The 25205-nt window shown below is 42.6% G+C and overlaps 1 protein-coding gene across 4 annotated transcripts in view; it reads left to right on the forward strand.

The window, feature by feature from the left end:
* The window catches only part of MCM3AP (minichromosome maintenance complex component 3 associated protein), a 55117-nt gene that overhangs the window by 15736 nt on the left and 14176 nt on the right, over window positions 1-25205 (forward strand). For all 4 annotated transcript variants that reach the window (XM_060640672.3, XM_060640674.3, XM_060640671.3 and 1 more), the window contains exons 11-21: window positions 1766-1926; window positions 2828-3066; window positions 3367-3593; window positions 4721-4821; window positions 11536-11667; window positions 12074-12187; window positions 17943-18095; window positions 19639-19836; window positions 20411-20479; window positions 20561-20695; window positions 23517-23670. In XM_060640672.3, coding sequence (XP_060496655.3) covers window positions 1766-1926; window positions 2828-3066; window positions 3367-3593; window positions 4721-4821; window positions 11536-11667; window positions 12074-12187; window positions 17943-18095; window positions 19639-19836; window positions 20411-20479; window positions 20561-20695; window positions 23517-23670 — 1683 coding nt within the window. The remainder of the gene's footprint in view (window positions 1-1765; window positions 1927-2827; window positions 3067-3366; window positions 3594-4720; window positions 4822-11535; window positions 11668-12073; window positions 12188-17942; window positions 18096-19638; window positions 19837-20410; window positions 20480-20560; window positions 20696-23516; window positions 23671-25205) is intronic.

A 25205-nucleotide genomic window follows, 5' to 3' on the forward strand; every position in this document is an offset into this window, starting at 1 on the left:
AACTGAAAATCAAAAATTGCACATGCAAAATCCCTAACTTAAAAATCTTAAGTGTTATTTTTGGAATGAACGTGATGATGCTAAATTTGTCCCAATAAATATCTTGAGGGCCTGTTCTTTGTTGAGTACTGTGCTGTGCCTTGGGGTTACAAACCTGGGGAAGACTGGTCTCTTACCTGGTGCTTTACACAGAGCTTGAATGCCAGAAATTCCTCAAGTCAGGTCTTCAGCCCCAGCCCTGACAGCGCACACACTGTGCTGCCCCCAGCTGTGAGGGGTCTGCTTGGTGGGGAGGAGGCTGCTTGGGGTGGGGGTGTCTCAGGATGTGACCAGCTGGTTCTGTGACTCCAGGTTATTTTTCTTTGGTCACACATCAAGTTCAGTGATAAACAGTGACTAAGCCCATGGTCTTAGTCCAGGCAAATGGTCTTGTGCAAGTCTGCTCACTGTCAGGTCTGACAGTTGCCAACAGAACCGAAATTCTGGAACAAATGAAAAGATTTTAAACAACATGCTACTTGTGGAACTCTGTACATTCAACAAATAAAACTGATGATTAATACTTTGAAACGATTATTCAACATTAGGATGTTGGCCATTTGTTCCCATTTTAATAACTTTGAGCAAAAAGACATCTAAGTGCTTTTTCTTTAGAGAAATAGTGTGTTTGACATGGTCCCATAGGGTTCTTCCTTGTTCACCTCCACCTGCTGTGACTCTTCCAGTCCCTTCAACCCCAGCACACTCCTGCCACAGGGCCTTTGCACTTGCTGTTCTTGCTGCTGTTCTTTCTCCTTACAGAGACATATGGCACCTTCTGGTGTTGTCTTGGTTGCCACCAACTCAGCAGGGCCCACCCTGCCCGCCTGCCCTTCTCCCCTGCCTTCTTTCCTTGGTTGCACTGTCACCATTATATGTGCTGTGTATTTCACAGATTCATCTTGTTCATCGTCGGTCTCTCCCTGGCATGCCAGTCATTGGGGCAGGGATTTTGTTTTGTGCATTGTTGTGTGCCCAGCAGTAACCATGCCAGGTGCAAAGTAAACACTGGATAAATACTGGTAGGGTTAAAGAGCACTGCAAGGGGAAGCAAGGGGTCACCCAGAGTCCTAGCGCCCACACGTACACATGTAATTTTTGTTAGCACTTTCCTTTTTTTTTCTAACGCACTTGTTACAAATTTCGTTCATTTATGCATTTTTCTGTTTCACTCCATCATCTCTGTGGTAATTTTTATTGCCACACAGCTTTTTGTCAAGCGGAGGATGCGTAATTGACTTTCCACATGATCTGTTTGTTGATGGACAGTTTGTTTTCTAGGGTTTCTTTTTTTGTTTTTGTTTTTGTTTATTTATTTTTGAGAGAACACAAGTAGGGGAGGGGCAGAGGGGGGGAGAGGATCAGAAGCAGGCTTTGCGCTCACAGAGCCCAATGTGGGGCTTGAACTCATGAACTGAGATCATGACCGGAGCTGAAATCACATGCTCAGTCGACTGAGCCACTGATGGTGCCCTGTCTTCTAGGGTTTCTTTCAATTAAAGCTTTCATGGCCTGACTTTTCCTGTGTCTGAGACTGATTGCTTCGCTTGCATTTCTGCTTATCTTCTGCTGAGCAAATTCCCTGCTGATTGCTAAGCCTAGGCTCCTTAGTGCCAGATTGCTTTCCAGAGGGACTACAGCAGGACGCTGTGCCCTATGCTGGCAATTCTGTGGTTATGGGATAACTGGTCCCTTGACCCTGTAGTGATTCATCTTGTCTCTTCAGATCCGCAAGGACGCTCTCCGGGCGCTCAACATAGCGTATACCGTGAGCACGCAGCGCTCCACCGTCTTTCCCCTGGATGGCGTGGTGCGCATGCTGCTCTTCCGAGATTGTGAGGAGGCCACAGACTTCCTGAACTACCACGGTCTCACTGTCTCTGATGGGTAAGAGCAGAGAGGTGGCCTCTCTTTGTTTTTGTTTTCATTTTTTTGTTTGTTTTTAATTCTGATGAGGGTCTGGGAAGTGCCAGCTACATGCCAGGCCCCAGAGGAGGGCACATTCCACATGATGCCTCCCTGGGGTGCAGGTGAAATCAGCGAGGCTCAGAATGGCTGGGGAGCATCCTCAGGTCACACGCTGCTCGTCAGTGGATTGGAGTTCAGACCCATTTCTTTGCAACTCCAGAATCAGGGTTTTTCACGCGTTACTGAAGATCCTACAGGTAAAGGTTAGGGTCTTTCTTCTTCTGTTTCTTGAAGATGACTTCTGCTGGCCCCTGACTGACAACTGCCCACCTCTGGTGGTCCAGACAGGCACCAGTGGGCCAGGCCAGGGTCTCCTCCACTGCTTGGAGTCAGTGTTTTGAGAACCTTATGAAACTCGTGGACCCTCTCCCAGAAAATGGCACCATAATGTGCACCATTTACTCACGTGCGTGCACATGCACCCAACGTCTTATTGCCCATTGGGGTTTCTCCACCCCTTCCCTCCTCTTAACTCCTTATTGCCAGCCCCTTCCTATCTGCTTTCTGCAGTCCTCAAAGAAACGTGGCAGCTTTGGAATAAGACAGGAGCACGTAGGTGTGTGGCATTCTACCTGTGGCTGTCTACAGCTAGGCCGGGAGGCTCCCGTGTCACAAGGAAATGTCCAGGCTGGCAGCTGTGGGTACTGTGGGCTCAGCTGCCAAGTCAGCTTTTACTGCCTCTCTCCTCATTTACACATGGCTGTGGGGTGACCTAATGATGGGGACAGGGCTTTCAGCGTTTGTGCTGGGCACTGAGAAGGTAAAGGTTGGCTTTTTACCTGTGTAACGCCTCTCCGTGGGTTCTTTGTGGTCTGGGTAGCTGTGTTGAGCTGAACCGGTCCTCGTTCCTGGAACCAGAGGGGTTATCCAAGGCCAGGAAGTCGGTGGTTATTACCAGGAAGCTGACAGTGTCGGTTGGGGAAATCGTGAATGGAGGGCCATTGCCCCCCATCCCTCGTCACACTCCCGTGTGCAGTTTCAACTCCCAGAACAAGTACGTTGGGGAGAGCCTGGCTGCGGAGCTGCCCACAGGCACTCAGAGACCCGGCTTGGACTCAGGTGAGGAGCTGCGTTACGTGACGGAACTAGCTGTTGCCCCTTCAGGAAGCCTCTTGGGAGCCAGGAGCATCTGTCTTGTTTTAAGGGTGAGGGGTAGGTCGGGTGGGTATTGGCTCAGTGCTCATGTCTTTTGCTCCTCTTAAGAGTGGCCTGAATGGCTCCCTGATGTCATAGTGCTTGGTTCCCACAGGTGAAGCACATACCGTCCCCTGTGACATTGCTTGGGAGGGTGGCCAGTAAGGATCACTGTGGGTGCTCAGGGGTTGCCCTATTTGCCCACACTTGCCTCTTCCCTTGCAGGTGAGGGGAAAGGAGAGGCGTGTGGTACAGAGGCAGATGTGCCCCCACCTGCTCTCCAGCAGCCTCTTCCCATCCCTGCACCCACACCAGCTTCTCTGCCTCACCTCCCGGCACCAACTCCGAGCACAGTGCCTGGCCTCTTCCAGCCACCTGTGCAGGCCCCCCTGCAGCCCCCTGTGCAGCCTGAGTTGCTTCCTCCAAGGCCTGCACCTGCGTACTCTGATGCGGTAAGGAATCTTCCAGATCAGGGCTCTGAGGAGCCAGTTGCGTATCAGTGTCACCAACAGCGTCTGACGTCCAGTCTGACCTCTGTCTGTAGATCACTTCCATGAAGGTGGTTGCGCTTGTGGCTCTAGAATATTCTGAGTGCCAGCCGCGGCAGGTCCTAGGACCCTGGCCCTGGAGGCTTAAGCCTTTGTCTTTTAGGCAAGGAGCTTGGGGCTCTGAGCACAGGCTGCGCCAGGCTCCCTAGCTCTTTGCCTGTGTGTCTGTTGGAAAGGGCTACAGCTAAGACTAGAGAAGGCGCTGAGGGTTTTTTGGAAGTAACATGACAGGTGAAGTAGGTGCGGCCCTGCATTGAGAACTCTGCAGACGCATGGGTCTCTGTGGACTACTCTCTCCCCTGTGGAGTAGGCTGTGTTGTCTGGTCTCCTGCAGGGGGTCCCGGGAGAGACCCGGCCTGCGGTCACTTGGCCTCGGGTGGCTGAGCTGGGGCTGACGCTCCCCCGTCTTGGGCACAGTTGTCAGAGCAGCTCTTCAGTGTGTCCTGTCCCAGCACCATCTTGTGGCCCTGGTGTGGGTGCTCTGAGTGATATTCGACACTGCTCTCTCCAGAGAGCCAGCCAGTGGGCATGTTGACTAGGGACACGTGGGGCCACAGGCACGCAGCACCGTGTGCACACTGGCCACACAGGTTGTGGGATTGGGCTCGCCACCCTGTTGCTTGGGCCGGTTTTGGTCATGATTAAGGAGGCCTGAGAGGATTGTGAAGAATGGCTGCAGCGACTGACGATGTTTGATAGGAGGTGGGGGCGGCATGGCGTCACTGAGCCGGCAGCAGGCTTGCCTTGGCCTCTCCAGAAGGCTCCTCTGTGTTCATTAGCAGGAAACCTTTCCCGAAGCAGCGTAGCCAGTTCCTACGTGAGGACTGTTAGATGCCCTCAGACAAGTAGCCACTGATAGGTCGTGAAGGGAGTTTTTTTGGCCCCAGAGGGGTTGCTCCGTGAGACTGGTTGGTTCTGTGAAGGTTTTCAGTACCCTTAGCCTGTGCAGCTAGATTGGTTTTAAGCTCAGTCTGGATTGAGGCAGTGTTTCTCGCTGCCGTTGCCCTGACCCCCATGTGACCTCTCCTTAGGACCTGGCTCAGGTGGTGGATGAGCTCATCCAGGAGGTTCTTCAGAGGGACTGCGAGGAGGTTGGCGCTGCTGGAGCGGCCTTTGCGACCACAGCTCTGGGGTAAGTCCTGCGCCCTTTCTGCTCTGAAGCTGTCTGCTCGCTGGGGCCGAGCCCCATCCCTCTACATTTCCTCTCCGAGAGCTGCTGACAGTCTTGGACAGGAGGTCACAGCTGCTCATTCGTACAGGCTTAACTTTGGTCCTGCCCTCTAGGTGGGTGTGACTGTTCGTGTTCCTCACCTTTTCTTTGTCAATGGCATGGAGTTCTTGTTTGTGTGTGCTTTTTGAGCAATGTTAGGTTTATTAAAATGTAAATTGAAAACTTGTTTTTTTTTTAAACTTGAAACGTGCCTTTAAATTCTAGTAAAGTAAAAATTTGTTTATTCTCATGTTAAGAATTAAAAATACTTTATGTGATCTGGGATTGTTTTACTTTATAAATTTGACGGGTGAAATTTCCTTAAACGTTTTCTATAATTTGCATCTTATATTGTGATGAAATTTTTTCAGAGATTTCAAGCTACACTTATAAATTTTATATATTTGATTCTAATATTTTAAATATCTAGTCTTAATAAATTTAATAATGAAAATCTTTCTGGGGCGCCTGGGTGGCTCAGTTGATTAAGCATCCGACTTCAGCTCAGGTCATGATCTCATAGTTCGTGGGTTTGAGCCCCGTGTTGGGCTCTGTGCTGACAGCTCAGAGCCTAGAGCCTGCTTCGGATTCTGTGTCTCCCTCTCTCTCTGTTCTTCCCTGCTCGTGCTTTGATTCTTTCTCTCTCTCAAAAACAAATGAACATTAAAAAAGAAATTTAAATAATGAAAACCTTTCTAAGCGTTTAAAAAACTTTCATAAAGTTAATTAAAGCCAATTAATGTAGTAAATCAGATTCCTTTTTTTAATGTTTTTTTTTAGAGAGAGAGAGAGAGAGGGAGAGAGCACAAATGGGGGAGGGGCAAAGAGAGAGGTGGACAGAGGATCTGAAGCAGGTTCTGTGCTGACAGCGGGGAGTCCAGTGCAGGGCTGGAACTCATGAACCGTGAGATCATGACCTGAGCTGAAGTCAGACACTTAACCTACTGAGCCACCCAGGTGTCCCAGTAAACCAGATTTTTTTTTTTTTTTAATGTTTATTTTTGAGACAGAGAGAGACCGTGCATGAGCAGGAGAGGGGCAGAGAGAGAGGGAGACACAGAATCTGAAGCAGGCTCCAGGCTCCAAGCCGTCAGCACAGAGCCTGATGTGGGTCTTGAACTCACAAACTGTGAGATCATGCCCTGAGCTGAAGTTGGATCCTTAACTGACTGAGCCACCCGGGTGCCCCTAGTAAATCAGACTCTTAAGGATTTTAAACATGTTTTAAAAATCCTAGGGTGCCTGGGTAGCTCAGTAGGTTGAACTTCCAGCTCTTGATTTTGGCTCAGGTCAAGATCCCAGGGTCATGGATGGAGTTGAGCCTTGAGCGTGGAGCCTGCTTAAGATTCTTTAGGGGCGCCTGGGTGGCTCAGTTGGTTAAGCGGCCGACTTCGGCTCAGGTCATGATCTCGCGGTCCGTGAGTTCGAGCCCCACGTCAGGCTCTGTGCTGACAGCTCAGAGCCTGGAGCCTGTTTCAGATTCTGTGTCTCCTTCTCTCTGCCCCTTCCCCATTCATGCTCTGTCTCTCTCTGTCCCAAAAATAAATAAACATTAAAAAAAAAAAAAAAAAAAGATTCTCTCTCTCGCTCTGCCCTCCCCCCCATTTTGCATGCTTGCTCTCACTCTCAAATAAAAAAAGAAAAAATTCTATTACATATGAAACCACACAATGATTAAAAAGCATTATTTTACCTGTATAAATGTAGATGACTCAAAAGGATTAATTTTATTGATTCATTTTCTTATACTAGAGTCAGGTACGTATTTTCTGTTTGCTTGAAATAAGAATAAATATGATTTCTGTTGGCTCAACTTATTTTGATAAAATGTACATAAAAAAAATCAACCATTTTTATGTGTACAGTTCAGTGACATTAAGTACATTAATGGTATCCTTCACCACAGTCTATTTGCAGAACTTTTTTGTCATCCCAAACAGAAGCTATACCCATTAGACAATAGTTTCCCATTCTTCTCTTTCCCCAACTCCCGGTAACCTCTATTCTACTTTCTGTCTTTATGAGTTTGTCTTTTTTAGGTACCTCACATGAGTGGCATCATAATAGCATTTGTCCTTTTTTGTCTGACTTTTTTTAGACACAAGAATGTTTTCAAGTTCATCTACATTGTAGCGTGTGTCAGCATTTTATTCCTTTTTATGGCTGAATAATACTCTATTAAAATGTACAGTTGATCCTTGACCAACATGGGGAGTTAGGGGTGCCAACCCCCTGTGCAGTCAAAAACCGAGTATAACTGGGGCGCCTGGGTGGCTCAGTCAGTTAAGCGTCCAACTTCAGCTCAGGTCATGAACTCCTGGCTCATGGGTTCAAGCCCCGTGTCGGGCTCTTTCTTGACAGCTCAGAGCATGGAACCTTCTTCACATTCTGTCCCTGTCTCTCTCTTTGCCCCTCCCCTGCTTGCGCACTCTCTCTCTCAAATATAAACAAACATTAAATTAAAAGATCAAGTATAACTTTTGACTCCCCAAAATCCTAACTGTTTACAATTTGTGGATTGGAAGCCTTACTGATAATATCAATAGTCAACATATGTTGTGTATGTTAAGGTATTAAATACTGCATTCTCACAATAAAGTAAGCTAGAGAAAAGAAATGGTTATTCAGATCATCGGGGAAAAAACAAGGAAGAGAAAGTATACTTACAGTATTCTATGTGTAAGTGGTCCTGTGCAGTTCAAACCTGTGTTGTTCAAGAGTCAACTTTATAAACATATGTAACGTGTATATACACCACATTTTGTTCATTTATTGATGGACCCTTGGGATTATTTCTACCTTTTGATTATGCTACCTTCTGAATAATGCTATTACGAACATTGGTTTACAAATAACTGATTCCCTGATTGCAGTTCTTATGGGTATAAGCCTAGGAGTGGAATTACTAGATCATATGATCTATTTTTAACTTTTTAAACAACTGCCAAACTATTTTCTGCAGCAGTTGCACCATTTTATATTCTCACCAGCAGTGCACAAGGATTCCATTTTCTCTACCTTCTTGCCAACACATAGTATCTTTTTTTTAAAAAAATGTTTTTATAGTAACTATCATAATGGGTGTGAAGTGGTATCTCATTGTAGTTTTGATTTGCACTTCCCTAGTAACTAACGATGTCGAGCATGTTTTTGTGTGCCTATTGGTCTTTTGTGTATCTTATTTGGAGAAATCTATATTTAAGTCCTTTGGCCATTTTTGAATTGTTTTTTTGTTGTTGAGTTTGTAGAAGTTCTTTTATGTTCTGGATTTTAATCCCTTTTCAGATACATGATTTGCACATATTTTTTCCCAGTCTGTTTGGGGATGTCTTTTCTGTGTCTTTTCATTCTCTTGATAGTGTCCTTCAATCTACACAAGTCTTAAATTTTATAGAGTCCATTTTTTTTGTTTTGTTTTATGTAGTCCATTTTATCTAATTTTTCTTTTGTTGCCTGTGCTTTTGGTGTCATGTTCAAGAAATTGCGAAATCCAACGTTATTATTTCCCTGTGTTTTCTTCTAAGACCTTTATAGTTTTAGCTCTTAAGTGTAGGTCTTCAATCCATGTTGGTTTCGTTTTCATATATGGTGTAAGATAAAGATTCAACATCATTCTTTTGTATATGAGTACTTAGTTTTATCAGCACCAGCTGTTGAAATAACCGTCTTTTCCTCTTTGAATGGTCTTGGCACCCTTGTTGAAAATCAATTGGCCATATACGTGAGGGTTTCTTCCTGGATTCTCTAGTCTGTTCTGTTGATCCATATGTCTGTTTTAGTATCGCATTGTTTTGATTACTGTAGTTTTGTAGTAAGTTGTAGTAAGCTTTGAAATCACAAAGCATGAGTCCTTCAAATTTGTTTCTCTTTTTCAAGACAGTTTCACTATTTGGGGTCCCTTGAAATTCCATATGAATTTTAGGATGAATTTTTCCCAAATCTCTTTGGGATTTTGATAGTGATGCATTGAATCTGTTGATTGCTTTGGGTAGTGTTGACATCTTAACATTAAGTCTTCCAGTCTAGGGGCACCTTGTTTGCTCAGTTGGTAAAGCAGGCGACTCTTGACCTTGCGGTTGTGAATTCAGTCTCCATGTTGGGCATAGAAGATTACTATTATATATTTTTTTAAGGTTTCTAAAAAATGTTGACTCTATTTATTTAGTGTTTATTTTTGAGAGAGTGCAAGCTGGGGAGGGGCAGAGAGATGGGACAGAGGATATGAAGGGGGGCTCTGTACTGACAGCAGCAAGCCCGATGAGGGGTTCAAACTCATGAACTGTGAGATCATGACCTGAGCTGAAGTTGGGCACTTAACCGACTGAGCCACCCAGGTGCCCCATAGATTATTTTTAAAGGTTTTTTTCTTTTCTTTCTTTCTTTCTTTCTTTCTTTCTTTCTTTCTTTCTTTCTTTCTTTCTTTCTTTGAGAGAGAGGGAGGGAGAGAGCATGCACGTGCATGTGTATGTGTGGAGGGGCAAAGAGAGAGGGAGAGAGAATCCCAAGCAGGCCCCACCTTGTCAGTGTGGAGCCTGACGTGGGGCTCAGTCTCATGAACCATGAGATCATGACCTGAGTTGAAATCAAGACTCAGACACCTAACCGAGTGAATCACCCAGGTGTCCCAGATGATTGTTTTTTTTAAAAAGTCTTCCAGTTTATTCACATGGGCTTTCTGTTTGTTCAGGTCATCTTTAATTTCAGCAGTGTTTTGTGCTTTTCATTGTACATGTCTTTAATTTCCTTGATTAAATTTATTCCTAATTGCTTTATTTTTCACTGCTATTGTAAATCAGATTGTTTTAATTTTATTTTTAGAACGCTCATTGCTAGTGATAGAAATAAATACCATTGAATTTTTGATCCTTATATTCCAGTTTTGCTAAACTTGTTTATTAGTTCTAATAGGTTTTGAGTGGATTTCTTAGGATTTTCTGTGTACAGGATCATGTCCTCAATGAATAAAGTTTTCTTTCTAGTTTAGATGTTTTTTATTTTTCTGTAATCTCCAATATGGTATTGAATAGAATCAGAAAATAGGACATCCTTGTTTTGTTCCTGGTCTTAGAGGAAAAACTTTGTCTTTCATATCTGAATCTGATGCTAGCTGTGAGTGTTTCATATATAGACTATATCGTGTGGAGGAAGTCCCTTTCTATTTCTATTTTTTTTTTTAGTGTTTTCATCATGAAACTGGTGCTGAATTTTGTCACATGCTCTTTCTGCATCAATTGAGATGATCACATGGGTTGTCCCCCCTTCAGTTCATTAATGTGTTTGTATTACATTGTTTTTCATTTGTTGAACTATTCCTTGCATTCCAGGAGTAAATCCCACTAGGTTATTTTGTATAATCTTTTAAATATATTGGTGAATTTTGGTTTGCTGTTTTGTTGAGGATTTTTTTTTCTGTCAGTATGCATAAGGGATATTGGTGTATGGTTATTTATTTATTTTTGAGAGAACGTGAGTGTGAGCGAGGGGCAGAGAAAGGGAGAGAGAGAATCCCACAAACTGCAGAGAGAGAGGAAGACAGAGTTCAGAGCTTGGAATGGGGCTCGAGCTCACCTGATGCAGGGGTCAAACTCAAGAACTGTGAGATCACGACCTGAGCTGAAGTCAGATGCTTAACTGACTGAGCCACCCAGGCACCCCTGGTGTGTGGTTGTCTTTTTTTTAAATTTTTTTTTAACATTTATTCATCTTTGAGAGACAGAGACAAAGCATGAGACAGAGACGCTTAACCAACTGAGCAACGCAGGCGCCCAGGTGTCTGATTTTCTTATAGTGTCTTTGTCTGGTTTTGGTTTCAGATAGAGTAATGCTGGCCTCAAGTGTTAAAAAGTGTTTCTTCCTCTTTAGGTTTTTGGAAGAGTTTGAGAAGGGCTGTTCTTCTTTTAAGTGTTTGATAGAATTAATGGTGAAGCCATCTGGTTCTGGACTTTCCTTTTTTGGGAGGGGTTTTTGGTTTTTATTTTTGTTTTTGTTTTTTTAATTTTTTAATTTATTTTTGAGACAGAGAGAGACAAAGCATGAACGGGGGAGGGTCAGAGAGAAAGGGAGACAGAATCTGAAGCAGGCTTCAGGCTCTGAGCTGTCAGCACAGAGCCTGACATGGGGCTTGACCTCACGGACCGTGAGATCATGACCTGAGCCGAAGTTGGATGCTTAACTGACTGAGCCACCCAGGTGCCCCTTGGGAGGGGTTTTTGAAGACTCAATGAATCTCTTTACAAGTTACAGGTCTATTCAGATTTTCTTTTTTTTTTAATGTTTATTTTTGAGAGAGAGAGCATGTGCGTGCACATGGCGGCGGCGGGGGACAGGAAGAGATGGGCAGAGGATCCAAAGTGGGTTCCAGGCTGACAGCAGAAGAGGCTAACTCAGGGCTCGAACTCACAAACTGTGAGATTATGACCTGAGCCAAAGTCAGATGGCTTAACCAACTGAGCTACCTGGGCACCCCATTCAGATTTTCTGTTTTTACATGAGTCAGTTTTGATTGTATGTTTCTAACCACATGCTTAATTTTTATGCTAAAAGCTAAATATATATTTTTTCCTTGTTAATATTAGAAGTTATGTGGCTTCCTTGGCTTTTATTTATTTAGAATCGTATCCACTTTTCTCTGCATAGTGTTTCCAATGCTGCTATGGAGGAGCTGTTAACAGCTGCAACCACAGGCATTTTGAGGCACATTGCAGCTGAGGAAGTGTCTAAGGAAAGGGAGCGAAAGGAGGAGGAGAGGCGGCAGGCTGAAGAGGAAAGGTGAGTGTGTCGTGTTCCTGCAGTGCGCCTGAGGTCGGGGTGTGTGGACAAAGGACAGAATTCACCCTGGTCTAGGATGCTCTTACTGTTGTCCATTGCACTAGCATGAAACCCATGGCTCACCCAGCATCCTCATGCAGTGCAGCTCAGGGAGTGGGTGGGGGTCCTGAGGCCACACCCACCTTGTGAGCAGCAGCCCTCCGTGTAGCTGGAGTTGGGGGTAAGAGTGGTGGTCAGGGGAGCTGGGGTGTGGGTGGCTGTGTGTCATGTCTGGTGGGATTAGAGGAGTGGGCCTGCCAGCTTATTAGGAGGCACAACTCAAATCCCGACCCATGAGGTCACGGAGTGTACTGACACTTTTTATTCTTAAACATTACTCTTGTGCTTTTTTTTCTTTTACCCTTAGGTTGAAACAAGAGAGAGAACTGGTGTTAACTCAGCTGAGCCATGGCCTGGCTACAGAGCTGACAGAACTTGTGGTGACAGAATGCGTGAGGGAAACCTGTTCCCAGGAGTTGAAGTAAATGAAGTTGTAGTTTGAGGGTGTGGGCTGGTGGGACAAAATGGGGTTTTTGAAGTGCTGTGGCCAGGCTGGTGAAGTTCAGGCTAGCTGTGTTTCACTTGGACAGGGGGGTAGCATATCTTTTGGATAGCCAAACAGTAAAATGCCATCCATGTACTTGGTATGTGTTGCCTACAGAGAGGGCCTCACTTACATACACTCTCATCCTCATTGTGGACCCTGCGCTGGGTGTGGGCAAGTGTCTGTTAGCAAAATAATTCATTGGCAGTCTTGTACACCAAGTCATTTACCATTAATTTTCTCAAGTAGGAGGTCCCTTCCCTTGTTTCAGATGTTAAAAGATCATTTTGAGCCATCTCACTTAAGAACTTTATTAACTTTTTAAAAATTGAAGTGTAATTAACATGCAGTGTTATATTAGTTTCAGGTGTACAACATGTTGATTTGAAAGTTTTATAAATTATTCAGTGTTCACCATAAGTGTATTCATCACTTGTCATGATGCAACGTAATTACAATATTATTTACTATATTGTCTCTTTTATTTTTTATTTGTAGATATCTTCTCCCATCATTGGGTTGCCTTTTTATTTTGCTGATGGTTTCCTTCACTGTGCTAAACCTTTTTACTTTGGTATAATCTCAGTAGTTTTTCTTTTGTTTCCTTTGCCTGAGGAGACCTACCCATAAATATGTTGCTAAGACTGATGTCCCAAGAGATTGCTGCCTATGTTTTCTTTTAGGGGTGTTAAGGTTTCAGGTCTCAGATCTCAGATTGAGGTCTTTAATCCATTTTGAGTTCATATTTCTGTGTGTAGTGTGAGAAAGTAGTCCAGTTTCATTCCTATGCATGTAGCTGTCCAGTTTTCCCTACACCATTTGTTGAAAAGACTGTCTTTTCCCCATTGTATATTCTTGCTTCCTTTGTTTATAGACAATTGACCATGTAGGTAGGGGCCCTCTATCCTGTTCCATTGTCTGTGTGTCTCTTTTTGTGCCAGTACCATACTATTTTGATCACTATAGTTTTGTAGATTATGAAATTTAAGAGTGTGATACTTTCAACTTCGTTATTCTTTTTTTTTTTTTTTTTTTAATTTTTTTTTTTTTTTAACGTTTATTTATTTTTGAGACAGAGTGAGACAGAGCATGAACGGGGGAGGGGCAGAGAGAGAGGGAGACACAGAATCAGAAGCAGGCTCCAGGCTCTGAGCCATCAGCCCAGAGCCCGACGCGGGGCTCGAACTCACGGACCGTGAGATCGTGACCTGGGCCGAAGTCGGACGTCTAACCGACTGAGCCACCCAGGCGCCCCACTTCGTTATTCTTTCTCAAGTTTGGTTTGACTATTTGAGGTCTTTTTGGTTCCATAAAGATTTTAGGATTATTTGCTTTTGTTCTGTGAAGAATGCTATTGGTGTTTTGATAGAGATTATATTGAATTTGTAGATTGCTTTGGGTATTATGGACACTTTATTAATATTCTCTTTCAACCCATGAGCATGGAATACCTTTCCATTTGTGTCCTCTTCAGTTTCTGTAATCAGTGTTTTATAGTACAGGTCTTTTACCTCATTGGTTAAATTTATCCTTGCTATTTTATTCTTTTTGGTGCAACTGTAAATGGTATTGTTTTCTTAATTTCTCCTTCTACTTCATTATTAGTGTATAGAAATGCAACAAATTTCTGTGTATTAATTTTGTACCCTACAACTTAATTGAATTCATTTATAAGTTCTTATAGTTTTTTGGTGGAGTCTTTAGGGTTTTCTGTATGTAGTATCACATCATCTGCAAATAGTGACAGTTTTACTTTTTTAACAATTTGGATGTTTTTATTTCTTTTTCTTGTTTTATTGCTATGGCTGGGACTTCCAATACTATGTTGAATACAAGTGGTGAGAGTGGGCATCCTTGACTTGTTATTGATCTTAGAGGAAAAGCTCTCAAGTTTTTCACCGTTGAATATGATGTTAGCTGTGAGTTTTTCATATATGGCTTTTATTATGTTGAGGCTTTTATGATGTTTATTATTTCATTTTGTTGAGGGTTTTTTATTATGAATGGGTGTTGCATTTTGTCAGACCCTTTTTCTGCATCTGTTGAGATGATCATATGGTTTTTATCCTTTCTTGTTGTGGTGTGTCATATTGATCGATTTGTGAATATTGACCAACATTTGTATCTCTGGAATAAATCCCACTTGACTGTGGTGAATAATGTTTTAATGTATTGTTGTATTCAGTCTGCTACTATTTTGTTGAGGATTTTCGCATCTGTGTTCATTAGAGAGATTGGTCTGTAATTTTCTGTTTTTGTAGTATCTTTGTCTGTTTTGGTATTAGAATAGTGCTGGTTTTGTAGAATGAATTTGGGTGTTTTGCTTCCTCTTCTCCTTTTTTGGAATATTTTGAGAACAGTAGGTATTAACTCTTATTTAAATATTTGGTAGAATTTACTTGTGAAGCCATTTGGTCCTAGACTGTTGTTTGTTGGCAGTTTTTTGATTACTGATTCCATTTCATTACTAGTAACCTTTTGAAATTTTCTGTTCCTTCCTATTTCAGTTTTAGAAGATTGTGTGTTTCTAGGAATTTATCTATTTCTTCTATGTTGTCCAGGTTGTTGGCATATAATTTTTCATAATATTTTCTTATAATCCTTTGTATTTTTGTGGTGTCAGTTGTTATTTCTTCTTCTTCATTTCTTATTTTATTTATTGGAATCCTCTCTTTTTTTGGATGAGTCTGGCTAAAGGTTTATCAATTTTGTCTATCTTTTCAAAGAACCAGCTATTGGTTTTAGTAATCTTTTCTATGATTGTCTACTGTCAGTTTCATTTATTTTTGCTCTAATCTTTACTACTTCTTTCCTTCTATAAGCTTTGAATTTTGTTTGTTCTTTTTTTTCCCTAGCTCCTTTAGGTGTAAGGTTAGGTTGTTTGAGATTTTTCTTGTTTCTTGAGCCTGCATCACTATAAACTTCCCTCTTGGAACAGTTGCATCCCAAAGATTTTGAACTGTTGTGTTTTCATTTTCATTTGTCTCCATATATATATGTATATATATTTTTTTTCTTTTTTGATTTCTTGGTTGACCCATTCATTTTTTAGTAGCATGTTGTTTAGCCCCCATGTATTTGTGTTCTTTCCAGATTTTTTTGTTGTAGTTGATTTATAGTTTTGTACTGTTGTGTTTGAAAGAGATGCTTGATGTGATTTCAGTCGTCTTAAATTTATTGAGACATGTTCTGTGGCCTAACGTGATCTGTCCTGAGAACGTTCCATGTACACTTAAAGAATGTATTCTGCTGTTTTCGGATGAAATGTTCCATATATAACTGTCAGGCCCAGCTGGTGTGATACATTGTTCAAAGAGACAGATTCCTTGTTGATTTTCTGTCTGGATGATCTATCCATGAAGTAAATATGGTGTTAAAGTCCTCTGTCATTACTGTATGTATTACTGTCGGTTTTTCTTCTTTGTCTATTAACATTTGCTTTATGTATTTAGGTGCTTCCATGTTGGGTGCATAGATACTTATAATTGTTATGTTCTCCTGTTGGGATTGTTTCCTTTATCATTACGTCTCTTGTCTGTGTTTTGTCTCTTGCTGATTTTTGTTTTAAAGTTTACTTTGTCTAAGTATTGTTATCTTGGCTTTTTTTCCCCTTCATTTGCATGGTATATGTTTTTCACCCCTTCACTTTCAGTCTATATGTCTTTAGGTCAGATGTGAGTCTCTTGTAGGCAGCATTTAGATGGGTCTTTTTTTTTTTTTTTTTTAAATGTGTATTTATTTTTTGAGAGAGAGACTGTGACAGCGTGAGTGGGGGAGGGGCAGAGAGAGACACACAGGATACTAAGCAGGCTCCAGGCTCTGAGCTGTCAACACAGAGCCTGGGGCAGGGCTCAAACTCATGGACCACAAGATCATGACCTGAGCTGAAGTCATGACCTGAGCTAAAGTTGGGCGCTTAACTGACTGAGCCACCCAGGTGCCCCTATGTATCTTATTTTTTTAATCCATTCAGTTACCCTGTATGTTTTGATTGGAGCATTTACATTTAAAGTAATTATTGATACGTATATACTTATGGCCATTTTGTTGATAGCTTTCTGTTTTTTCTGTAGTTTTTCTCTGTTCCTTTCTTTTGCTCTCTTCACTTGCGGTTTGATGGCTTTTTTTTACTACTATGCTTGGATTCCTTTCTCTTTATTTTTTGTGTGTCTAGTATAGGTTTTTGATTTGTGGTTACCATGAGGCTTATATACTATAACATCTTATATGTTTAGTAGTTTATATTAAGTTGATGGCTGCCTAAGAACTTTATTAATTTCACTGTCAAGCTTCAGGGAAGAAAGAAGTTCAGTGTGCAGGGAAATCTGTCTTTGTGCCTAAACCACCCTGAGTGGCGCCTGGGTGGCTCAGTCGGTTAAGCGTCCGACTTCAGCTCAGGTCACGATCTCGCGGTCCGTGAGTTCGAGCCCCGCGTCGGGCTCTGGGCTGATGGCTCAGAGCCTGGAGCCTGCTTCCGATTCTGTGTCTCCCTCTCTCTCTGCCCCTCCCCCGTTCATGCTCTGTCTCTCTCTGTCTCTCTCTGTCTCAAAAATAAATAAAACCTTAAAAAAAAAAAAATAAAAATAAAAAAAACCACCCTGAGGTAGCCCTGAAAGTGATGCACTGTACTATGGCAGAACACAGATTCCATTGCAGATGGAGGACACAGCAAGGAGGCAGAGTGTTTTGTTTAATGTTTCTTTGCATCTTTAATAATTGGGAGTCTATTTCCCTGTTTAAGCATGAAACCTCATAAGTGATGGATCAATGTCTGTTCTTAATCCCAGGAAGGAGTGTATGATGTATCTCCAGGAAGGAGATATGTAAGAGCTGGGACTTGATATATTTTTCCACAGTCCCAGGAGATCTGGGCTTCAGCTCAGCACCAGGACTGTCTCCACCTGCCATAGAGGACTATTGAAAACATGTCTTGCTTGTTTAAGCTTCTTTGATTTTGTGACTAAATATATCTGGTAAAATTGTTTGTGCTCCCTTGGTTGACAGAATTTTGTCATAAAAATCTCATTTAGATGCTGGTTTATCTTGAGGGCCACTGCCATTTGAAACATGGGCTGCCAATCTTGGCTGCCAGCTCTTGGGACGCTTTTAATTGCAAACATCGGATAGTGCTGATGAGAAGGTGTTGTAGTTATTTTAATGGTCACTTGAAAATTAAAATTTGTAGCTAATTTATTAAGACAAAAGTTTATTTATTGACTGTTTACAAGGGCCTGACTGGACCTATAATCTAGTAGCCTATACCACTTTTGTCTTTTCCTCTGTCTTAACAGGTCTGTGCATTAAGTAAAATGAAAATCTTTTTTTTTTTTTAATATTTATTTACTTATTTTTGAGAGAGAGAGAGAGAGCGAGCAAGCGTAAGCAGGGGAGGAACAGAGAGAGAGGGAGACACAGAATCCAAAGCAGGCTCCAGGCTCTGAGCTGTCAGCACAGAACCTGATGCGGGTCTCATGAACCGTGAGATCATGACCTGAGCTGAAGTCAGACGCTTAACTGACTGAGCCACCCAGGCGCCCCAAAGTAAAATGAAAATCTTAAAGCTTCTCTTGTGGGAGAGGCACAATTGCATTTCAGTAGTAAGGATGTGGAATCTTGCCACTTTTAGGGCAAGCCCTCAATGTATGTGGGCCCTGGGTACAGTGTCTCCCATCTTGATTATCCTCTTCTATAGGAATGCAGTGGAGACAGACCAGAGAGTCCGCATGGCCCGTTGCTGTGAGGATGTCTGTGCTCACCTGGTGGACTTGTTTCTTGGGGAGGAGATTTTCCAGACTGCAAAGGAGACCCTCCAGGAACTGCAGTGCTTCTGCAAGTATCTCCAGCGGTGAGTCCTGTGTCCTTACAGATTAAATGGATGCATGTGGGGAGAGCCTTTTACAAAGATGATACTTTCAGATATAGTCAATTATACATACCCACGAATATGTTCCTTCCTAAAGGGTAAACGCTAAGGGATAAATAAGGAATTAGATTGGGGGCTGTTTTGTATTTTGACAAGTATTCATAGGTTGCTCTCTGTCGTTTACCTAATGCTTTTGATGCAGGGAGATGGCTCTGAATAAGCCAAATAAATTCTAGCTGTGTGCACCCACATGGGTGAATTTCTAAAACTTATATAAGTGAAAAAAAGCAGTTTTTAGGGAAATCTGTACAACATACAAACAGGGTATATTCAAACTAAATACATTGTTTTAAATTTACGTGATGGTACAACCCCAAAGAAGGGAAGGAAAATTAACGATCATAAACTTAGTGCAGCGGTTACCTTTGGGAGTGAGAGTGTGCATAATTGAGCAGGGCCCAGTGCTGGTCATGGCCACTGCTTCTTAATTGGATGGAAGTATGTGACTATTTTATCATGGATCTTTATGTATTAAAATTTTTTTTTAAAAGTTTATTTTGAGAGAGAGTGCGTGAACAGGGGAGGGGCAGAGAGAGAGGGAGAGAGAATCCCAAGCAGACTCTGGGCCGTCAGCACAGAGCTTGATGTGGGGCTCGATCACATGAACTGTGAGATCATGACCTGAGCTGAGATCAAGAGTTGGATGCTTAGCTGACTGAGCCAACTAGGTGACCCTGTCGTTAATCTTTAAACTTGGGCTTGTACTGTGTATGTTGTATCATGTGTCATTTTGTAACAGCACTTAAAGTAAGAGTGTACTTGGAAGTTTAACCATATAAGAGGGAATATAGGGAGAAGTGAGTCTCCGTACCACAGAAGTCTCCATACCCATCTTCCTCCTCAGAAGCAGCAGCTGCTGAGTACGCATCCAGAAGCCTTCTGCCCTTTTTTGTGGTTGTTAGCACAGACGGCAGCATCTGTGCTAACCTGTCTTTACTCCACTCGAGGGAAGGCGGAGGCCTCACCACAGCAGCACATTGGACTCTTCCCAGGGTTGTCAGTGCAGCCAGAAAGGACCCATCTAGTTCTCCGGTGATGGACTTTCACATGGCTTCTCTTTTTAGCTATGGCAGAGTGCTGTGGTGGTCGTCGTTGTACAGACATCTCGTACAGGTGCACACATATCTGGAGAGAAGTTCCCATGAGTGGTGTTGGCTGGGTCAGAGTGTGTATCTTGTATCCATATCCATATCGCCAAGTTAGCGTCTAGAGATCATTGAGCTTCAGTGCTTCAGTTCACTACTTTTGTTGTTTACCACCACTCATCTGCTCTTGTGCATTTCCCATGCCTGAGTGTTAATTTTAATTGTTTCATTTCTTAGCTTGAGGACTATTGCTGAAAAAAACTTAAATGTATTGCCAGAAAATGTGCTTCCCTACGTGATAGCGTTGGACTGTGGTTTTGCATTTGTCCTCGTAGTAACCTTGAAAATACCCAATGATGATACGTTGTTGTGCCCTCCAGGTGGAGGGAAGCCGTCGCAGCCCGGAAAAAACTGAGGCGCCAGATGCGGGCTTTCCCTGCAGCGCCTTGCTGTGTGGACATGAACAACCGCCTGAAGGCATTGGCACCCAGTGCAGAGTGCCCCATTGCTGAGGAGAATCTGGCCAAGGGCCTCCTGGATCTGGGCCATGCAGGGAAACTGGGCATCTCCTGCACCAGGTCAGCACTTGGCCTGCCATGGCCGCCTAGTGTTCCCCAGCCCCACCCGGCTTTACGGAGAGCGTGGATTAATGTGTGTGTTTGGAGGGAAGGTGGAGAGAATCAGAGAACGTGAAAATAGATGCAGGATCATATTCTTGAAGGTCGTCTCTTCCTCTAGTTCTGGATGTATGACTTGTGCTACATGCTTTGATTTCACACTCCTTTTCCACTTAAAACACTCAGGGCCTGGTAATTGAATTTTACTTAGAATCACATCTTTGTCTTCTGGTCTTTCTGGATACATCTATCAGTTTTCATTGGTGGAGTTTCTTCTGTCCCCATGACTGTTCTTGAGGGCAGGATTTTTGTCTGTTTACTACTCATCTCCCATGGCTTGATATTTGTGGAATGAACAAATTCTCTGACTGATCTGTTTATCAGAAAAAGTTTTCTTGGTCTCCTAACCATTCTCTATCAGGAGACACTATTAACCAGTTACTTTCCACTCAGAACATCAGTAAATATTCACCAAATTCCTTTCATGGGTACTGAGGTGACCTCATGAAGGCACAGTGTCTTCCTTTCTTTGTAGGTTACGGTGGCTCAGGAACAAGACAGTGCACCAGATGAAGGTTCAGCACTTTTACAAGCAACTGCTGAGGTCTGTCATCCCCCTGCCATGTGTGCTTCTCCTGCATGGGACTTGTGCACTGGCTTACCCTCTGTGCTCTGTTCCTTCCAGTGATGCAGCATGGACACCCCTGGACCTGCCATCCCTCGTGGCCAAGTACCTCCCTGGAAGGTGGGAGCGTGTGTTTTGGAAGCTGGTGCTGGTGTTGCCTGATGGAGAAGAGCAGTCCCCAGGGAGTCCTGGCAGGTCAGGAAGGGTTTCCCTCCCTGGGCTTTGAGGTTGAGAAAGTGGCTTCAGGAGGTGGAGTTTTACAGGAGGATGGGAGGGACTCTGGCCCTTGTCGCACAGAGGAGTCCGAGCATGAATCTTGTGGCCAACAGAGAGTGGGCAAAGCAGTAGAGTTTACTGAGAGAAGGCATAAAGCTCTCAAGAGTGAGAGGGATCCCGTCCCAACTGTTTTGCCACCAAGGATTTGTGTCCCTGACTTTTTATTGGGACCTTATCTGAAAGTTTGTGAGACTCCACTCCTGACACTGGCCCAGGCAGGTCTGGAATACGTTTATCCTTTTTTTTCCCAAAACCCCACCGCTACTTCAGCCTCCCACTTGTAGCTGCAGCCTGCCTCTCTGAGGGTCCTTTATCTAGCACTGCCTAATATTAGCCCTTTCCCTACTCAGAATGACTTCTCTTGAGAGCATGAGGCGTGAGGGACTTGCGTAGTCTGTTTGGTTTGTGATTTGAAGTTGACACTTGAGAATATTAAAATTTTTATCCTGTAAATTGGACAATAGTCTGTATCCAAAAACATTTAAGAGTTGATCCTTTTTTTAAAATTAAGTGATTTTTTAATTTACATCCAAGTTAGTTAGCATATAGTGTAACAATGATCTCAGGAATAGATTCCAGTGATTCATCCCCTATGTATAACACCCAGTGCTCATCCCAACAAGTGTCTTCCTTAATGTCCCTTACCCATTTAACCCATCCCCACTCCCACACCCCCTCTTTTTTTTTTAATGTTTATTTATTTATTTTGAGAGAGAGAAGGTGAGTATAAATAGGGTAGGGGCAGAAGGAGAGAGAGAGAGAGAGAGAGGGAGAGAGGGAGAATCCCAAGCAGACTCTAAGCTGCCAGCACAGAGCCTGATGAGGAGCTCGAACCCATGAACTGTGAGATCATGACCTGAGCTGAAATCAAGAGTCGGATGCTTAAATGACTAAGCCATCCAGGTGCCCCAAGAGTTGATCCTCTTTTAAAGTTATGGTGAGGTGTATTGATTAGAGCCCACATCATTTTAGACTCTTGGGGAAGACAGTTTGTAGTGTGTTTGCTATAGTTGCATTTTTTTTTTTTTTAAAGGAAAAAAACTTCTGGCATATTTTAAAAGATTTCTAAGAAATTGACGTAGCATTACGTGTATTTCCTACAACCAAACTGCTTCCAGAAGTCATGTTTAAAGCAATTACAGAACATGTTTTCTTTTTTAGCAGCTTTATTGACATGAATTCACATATCATAAATTTCACCCATTTAAAGTTTCATTTCATTGGTTTTTAGTATATTCACAGAGTTGTGCAACTACCTCCACCATCTAATTTCCAAAACAGTTTTTACCTACAGAGAAATCCCATATCCATTAGCAGTTACTCATCATTCCTCCCTGTCTTCAGCTCCCAGAAACCACTAATCTGTGTCCTGCCTTCCATGTATTTTCCTATTCTAGACGTTTTGTATAAATGGAGTCTCACAATGTGTAGGCTTATGACTAGCACTTTTCACTCAGCCATCATGTTTTCTGGGTTTATTCATGTTATAGCAGACAGTACTTTTTTTGTGTGTGGCTGAATAGTATTCCATCGTATGAACAAAACACATATTATTTGTTCAGTTGATAGTATTTGGGTTGTTTCCATTCTTTGGTTATTACGAGTAACGCTATGAAACATCCATGTATAACAGTGTGTGTGGACAGATGTTTGCAGGTCTGTTGTATACCTAGACGTGGAATTGCTAGGTTGTGAGGTAACTTTATGTTAAGTCTTTGAGGAATTGCCAAACTTTTCCACAGTGGCTGCACCATTTACATTCCTGTTAGCATTGTTTGAGGGTATTAAGTTCTTTGAATACATTCCTTTTTAGGCAGTTACTCTTGGAAACTGCTTAACTAAGGAAAAAAAAAAGTCATAAAGATTATAAGACAACTGAGCAAAGAAGAGAGTTGTCTTATATTAAAAGTATTTAAATGGTGATTCATTTCCTAGAGTAGCTGTCTTCTGATTCACTAATAAGTTCACTTGGAAATATACATCACAGTAATTCTTAAGGTCTCCAGCATGAATTTTTTTTTTAATGCTTATTATTTTTGAGAGAGAAAGAGCATACCCGCACACACAAGTGGGGCAGAGAGTGGGTGACAAAGGATCTGAAGCGGGCTCTGTGCTGATAGCAGCAAACTGATATGGGGTTTGAACTCATAAACTTCGAGATCATGACCTGAGCAGAAGTTGGACACTCAAACTGACTGAGCCACCCAGGCGCCCCTGCGTGAAACTCAATTCTGTAAAACATTTTTATAGTTGACCCTTGAATAACATGGGGTTTAGAGATGTCATTTCCCCTGACACAGTCGAAAATCTGAGTATAACTTTGACTCCCCCCAGAACTTAACTACTAATAGCTGCTGTTGACCAGAAACCTAACATAGTCAACATTGTATATTTATTTGTATTTGTGTATATATGTATTTATCATATACTGTATTCTTACAATAAAGTTACAGAAAAGAAAATGTTATTAAGAAAATCATAAGGAAAATATACTTACAGTACCGTACTGTAAGAATGGATCAGGTTCATGAGTGCCCTCTCCTCTCGCCCCAGTAGATAGCCCAGGAGAGTTCCTTGGTCTAGTTTAAAATCACAGCCTGTTTTGTCCAGCTCAACTTTACAGTAAGAGTTGGTGTCTGTGAACCTACATCTATGTGGTATTTCTTTTTCACTTTTCCTAAAAATCTTTATAGTTTAAATTTAGAATTCTTTTTCAAGTGTTATTTTCCTTTATTCACAGAATTTTAGCAAACTGGTTACAAGTCAAGTTCATGGGAGGTGATGGCTCAGTGGGCGACACAGGCACCATGGCTGGGGGAATTCAGACGCTTGCGCTGTTTCACGCTCTCAGCAGCAAAGGGGATCAGACAGTCGCTGTCAATGTGTGTATAAAGGTAGGTGAGAATCGTGTATTTACTTCTGTGATTTTCTTTTTTTTTAATTATTTTTTTTGAGAGAGAGACAGAGAGACACAGAGAGACAGAGCATGAGTGGGGAAGGGGCAGAGAGAGGACGACACACAGAATCTGAAGTAGGCTCCAGGCTCTGAGCCGTCAGCACAGAGCCTGATGTGGGGCTCGAACTCACGGACCACGAGATCATGACCTGGGCTGAAGTTGAATGCTGAGCCACCCAGGCGCCCCTGTGATTTTCTTATTTCACTCACTCTTAGACATTATTGGAATCATGGAAGTGCCTTGAAGTGGTTTTGAAGAAGTGTGGGAGGCTCAGAAGCCCGTATCATGTCTGTTCCTCTTTGTGTCCTGTTGACATCCCACGGACACCTACTTGGTGTGACATTCCAGGCTAGATTCTCAGGAGTGCTGTGAGCCTTAATCATCTCAGGTCAACAGACCTCTTTGAGAACTTGGTGAAAACTCAGAACCATCCTGACAAATGCATAGATGCACATAATTCAGGAACCCTGAACTCCTCCTTCATGGGCCTCTGATAATTAACCTAAGAAGTGTAAGAGAGCATTTCGCAAAAATACAGTGCCTGTTATATGTCACATGGTTTGCCAACAGCTAACATCTTTGCTATAATGGCTTCCTGATACATCAGGTCTTACAAGAGAGTAATTAATGGTTTTTAATCCTATGCAGTTTTCACTAAACTTGGTCCCACCAATATATATAAGTTCAGTATTGGGCATTTCAGGTCAGTTGGATTTGTTTTACATTCAACTTGTCCTAAGTTTTTGATCGTAAGTTCTAATTTTTGTTCTTCTATATAGGTGTTTGTTTAGTATAGATGTTAATTTTTTTTTAATTTTTCTTTATTCTTATTTAAGTAGAGTTGGTACACAATGTTATGTTAGTTTCAGGTGTACAATATAATGATTCCACAAATCTATACATTATGCTGTGCTCACCACAGTGTACCTACTGTCTGTCATCATACAGTGCTATTACAATACTATTGACTATATTTCCTATGCTGTACCTTTTATCCCCTTAATTATTCATTCCATGACTGGAAGCTCATACCTCCCACCCTCCTCCCATTTTGTCCAGCCCCCACTCCCTCCCTTGTGGGAACCATCGTCTGAGAGATTCTTATTTAACGAGAACCTATTTCCTCATTCGAATAAAGTCTACATAAATAAATTTTAGGTGTTAGCATATGTTCAGATAAACCCAGAAGTGTATTTTATTTGCTTGGGAAAGAACGATGCAGGGCGGAGAGTGTGGGCTTCCGTGTGGAGCAGACCTGGGGTTGTCAGCTGCTGCTCTGGCCAGCTTTTTGAGCCTAGGCGTGGTGCCCTCCATAATGTAGTCCTGACTCACTGCACCAGGGTCTCATGAGGGTTAGCCAGGTTGCATGCTCAGAGTGCTCAGTGAGAACCCGCTGTCTACCCTCTGCCCTGACCAGAGGGTTTACAGTGCCCAGGCCTCTCCTCTTCCTGAGAAGGTCACCTTTGTGGCAC

This window comes from Panthera onca, chromosome C2 (genome assembly GCF_046562875.1).
Source record: "Panthera onca isolate mPanOnc1 chromosome C2, mPanOnc1 haplotype 2, whole genome shotgun sequence".
Lineage (NCBI taxonomy): Eukaryota > Metazoa > Chordata > Mammalia > Carnivora > Felidae > Panthera > Panthera onca.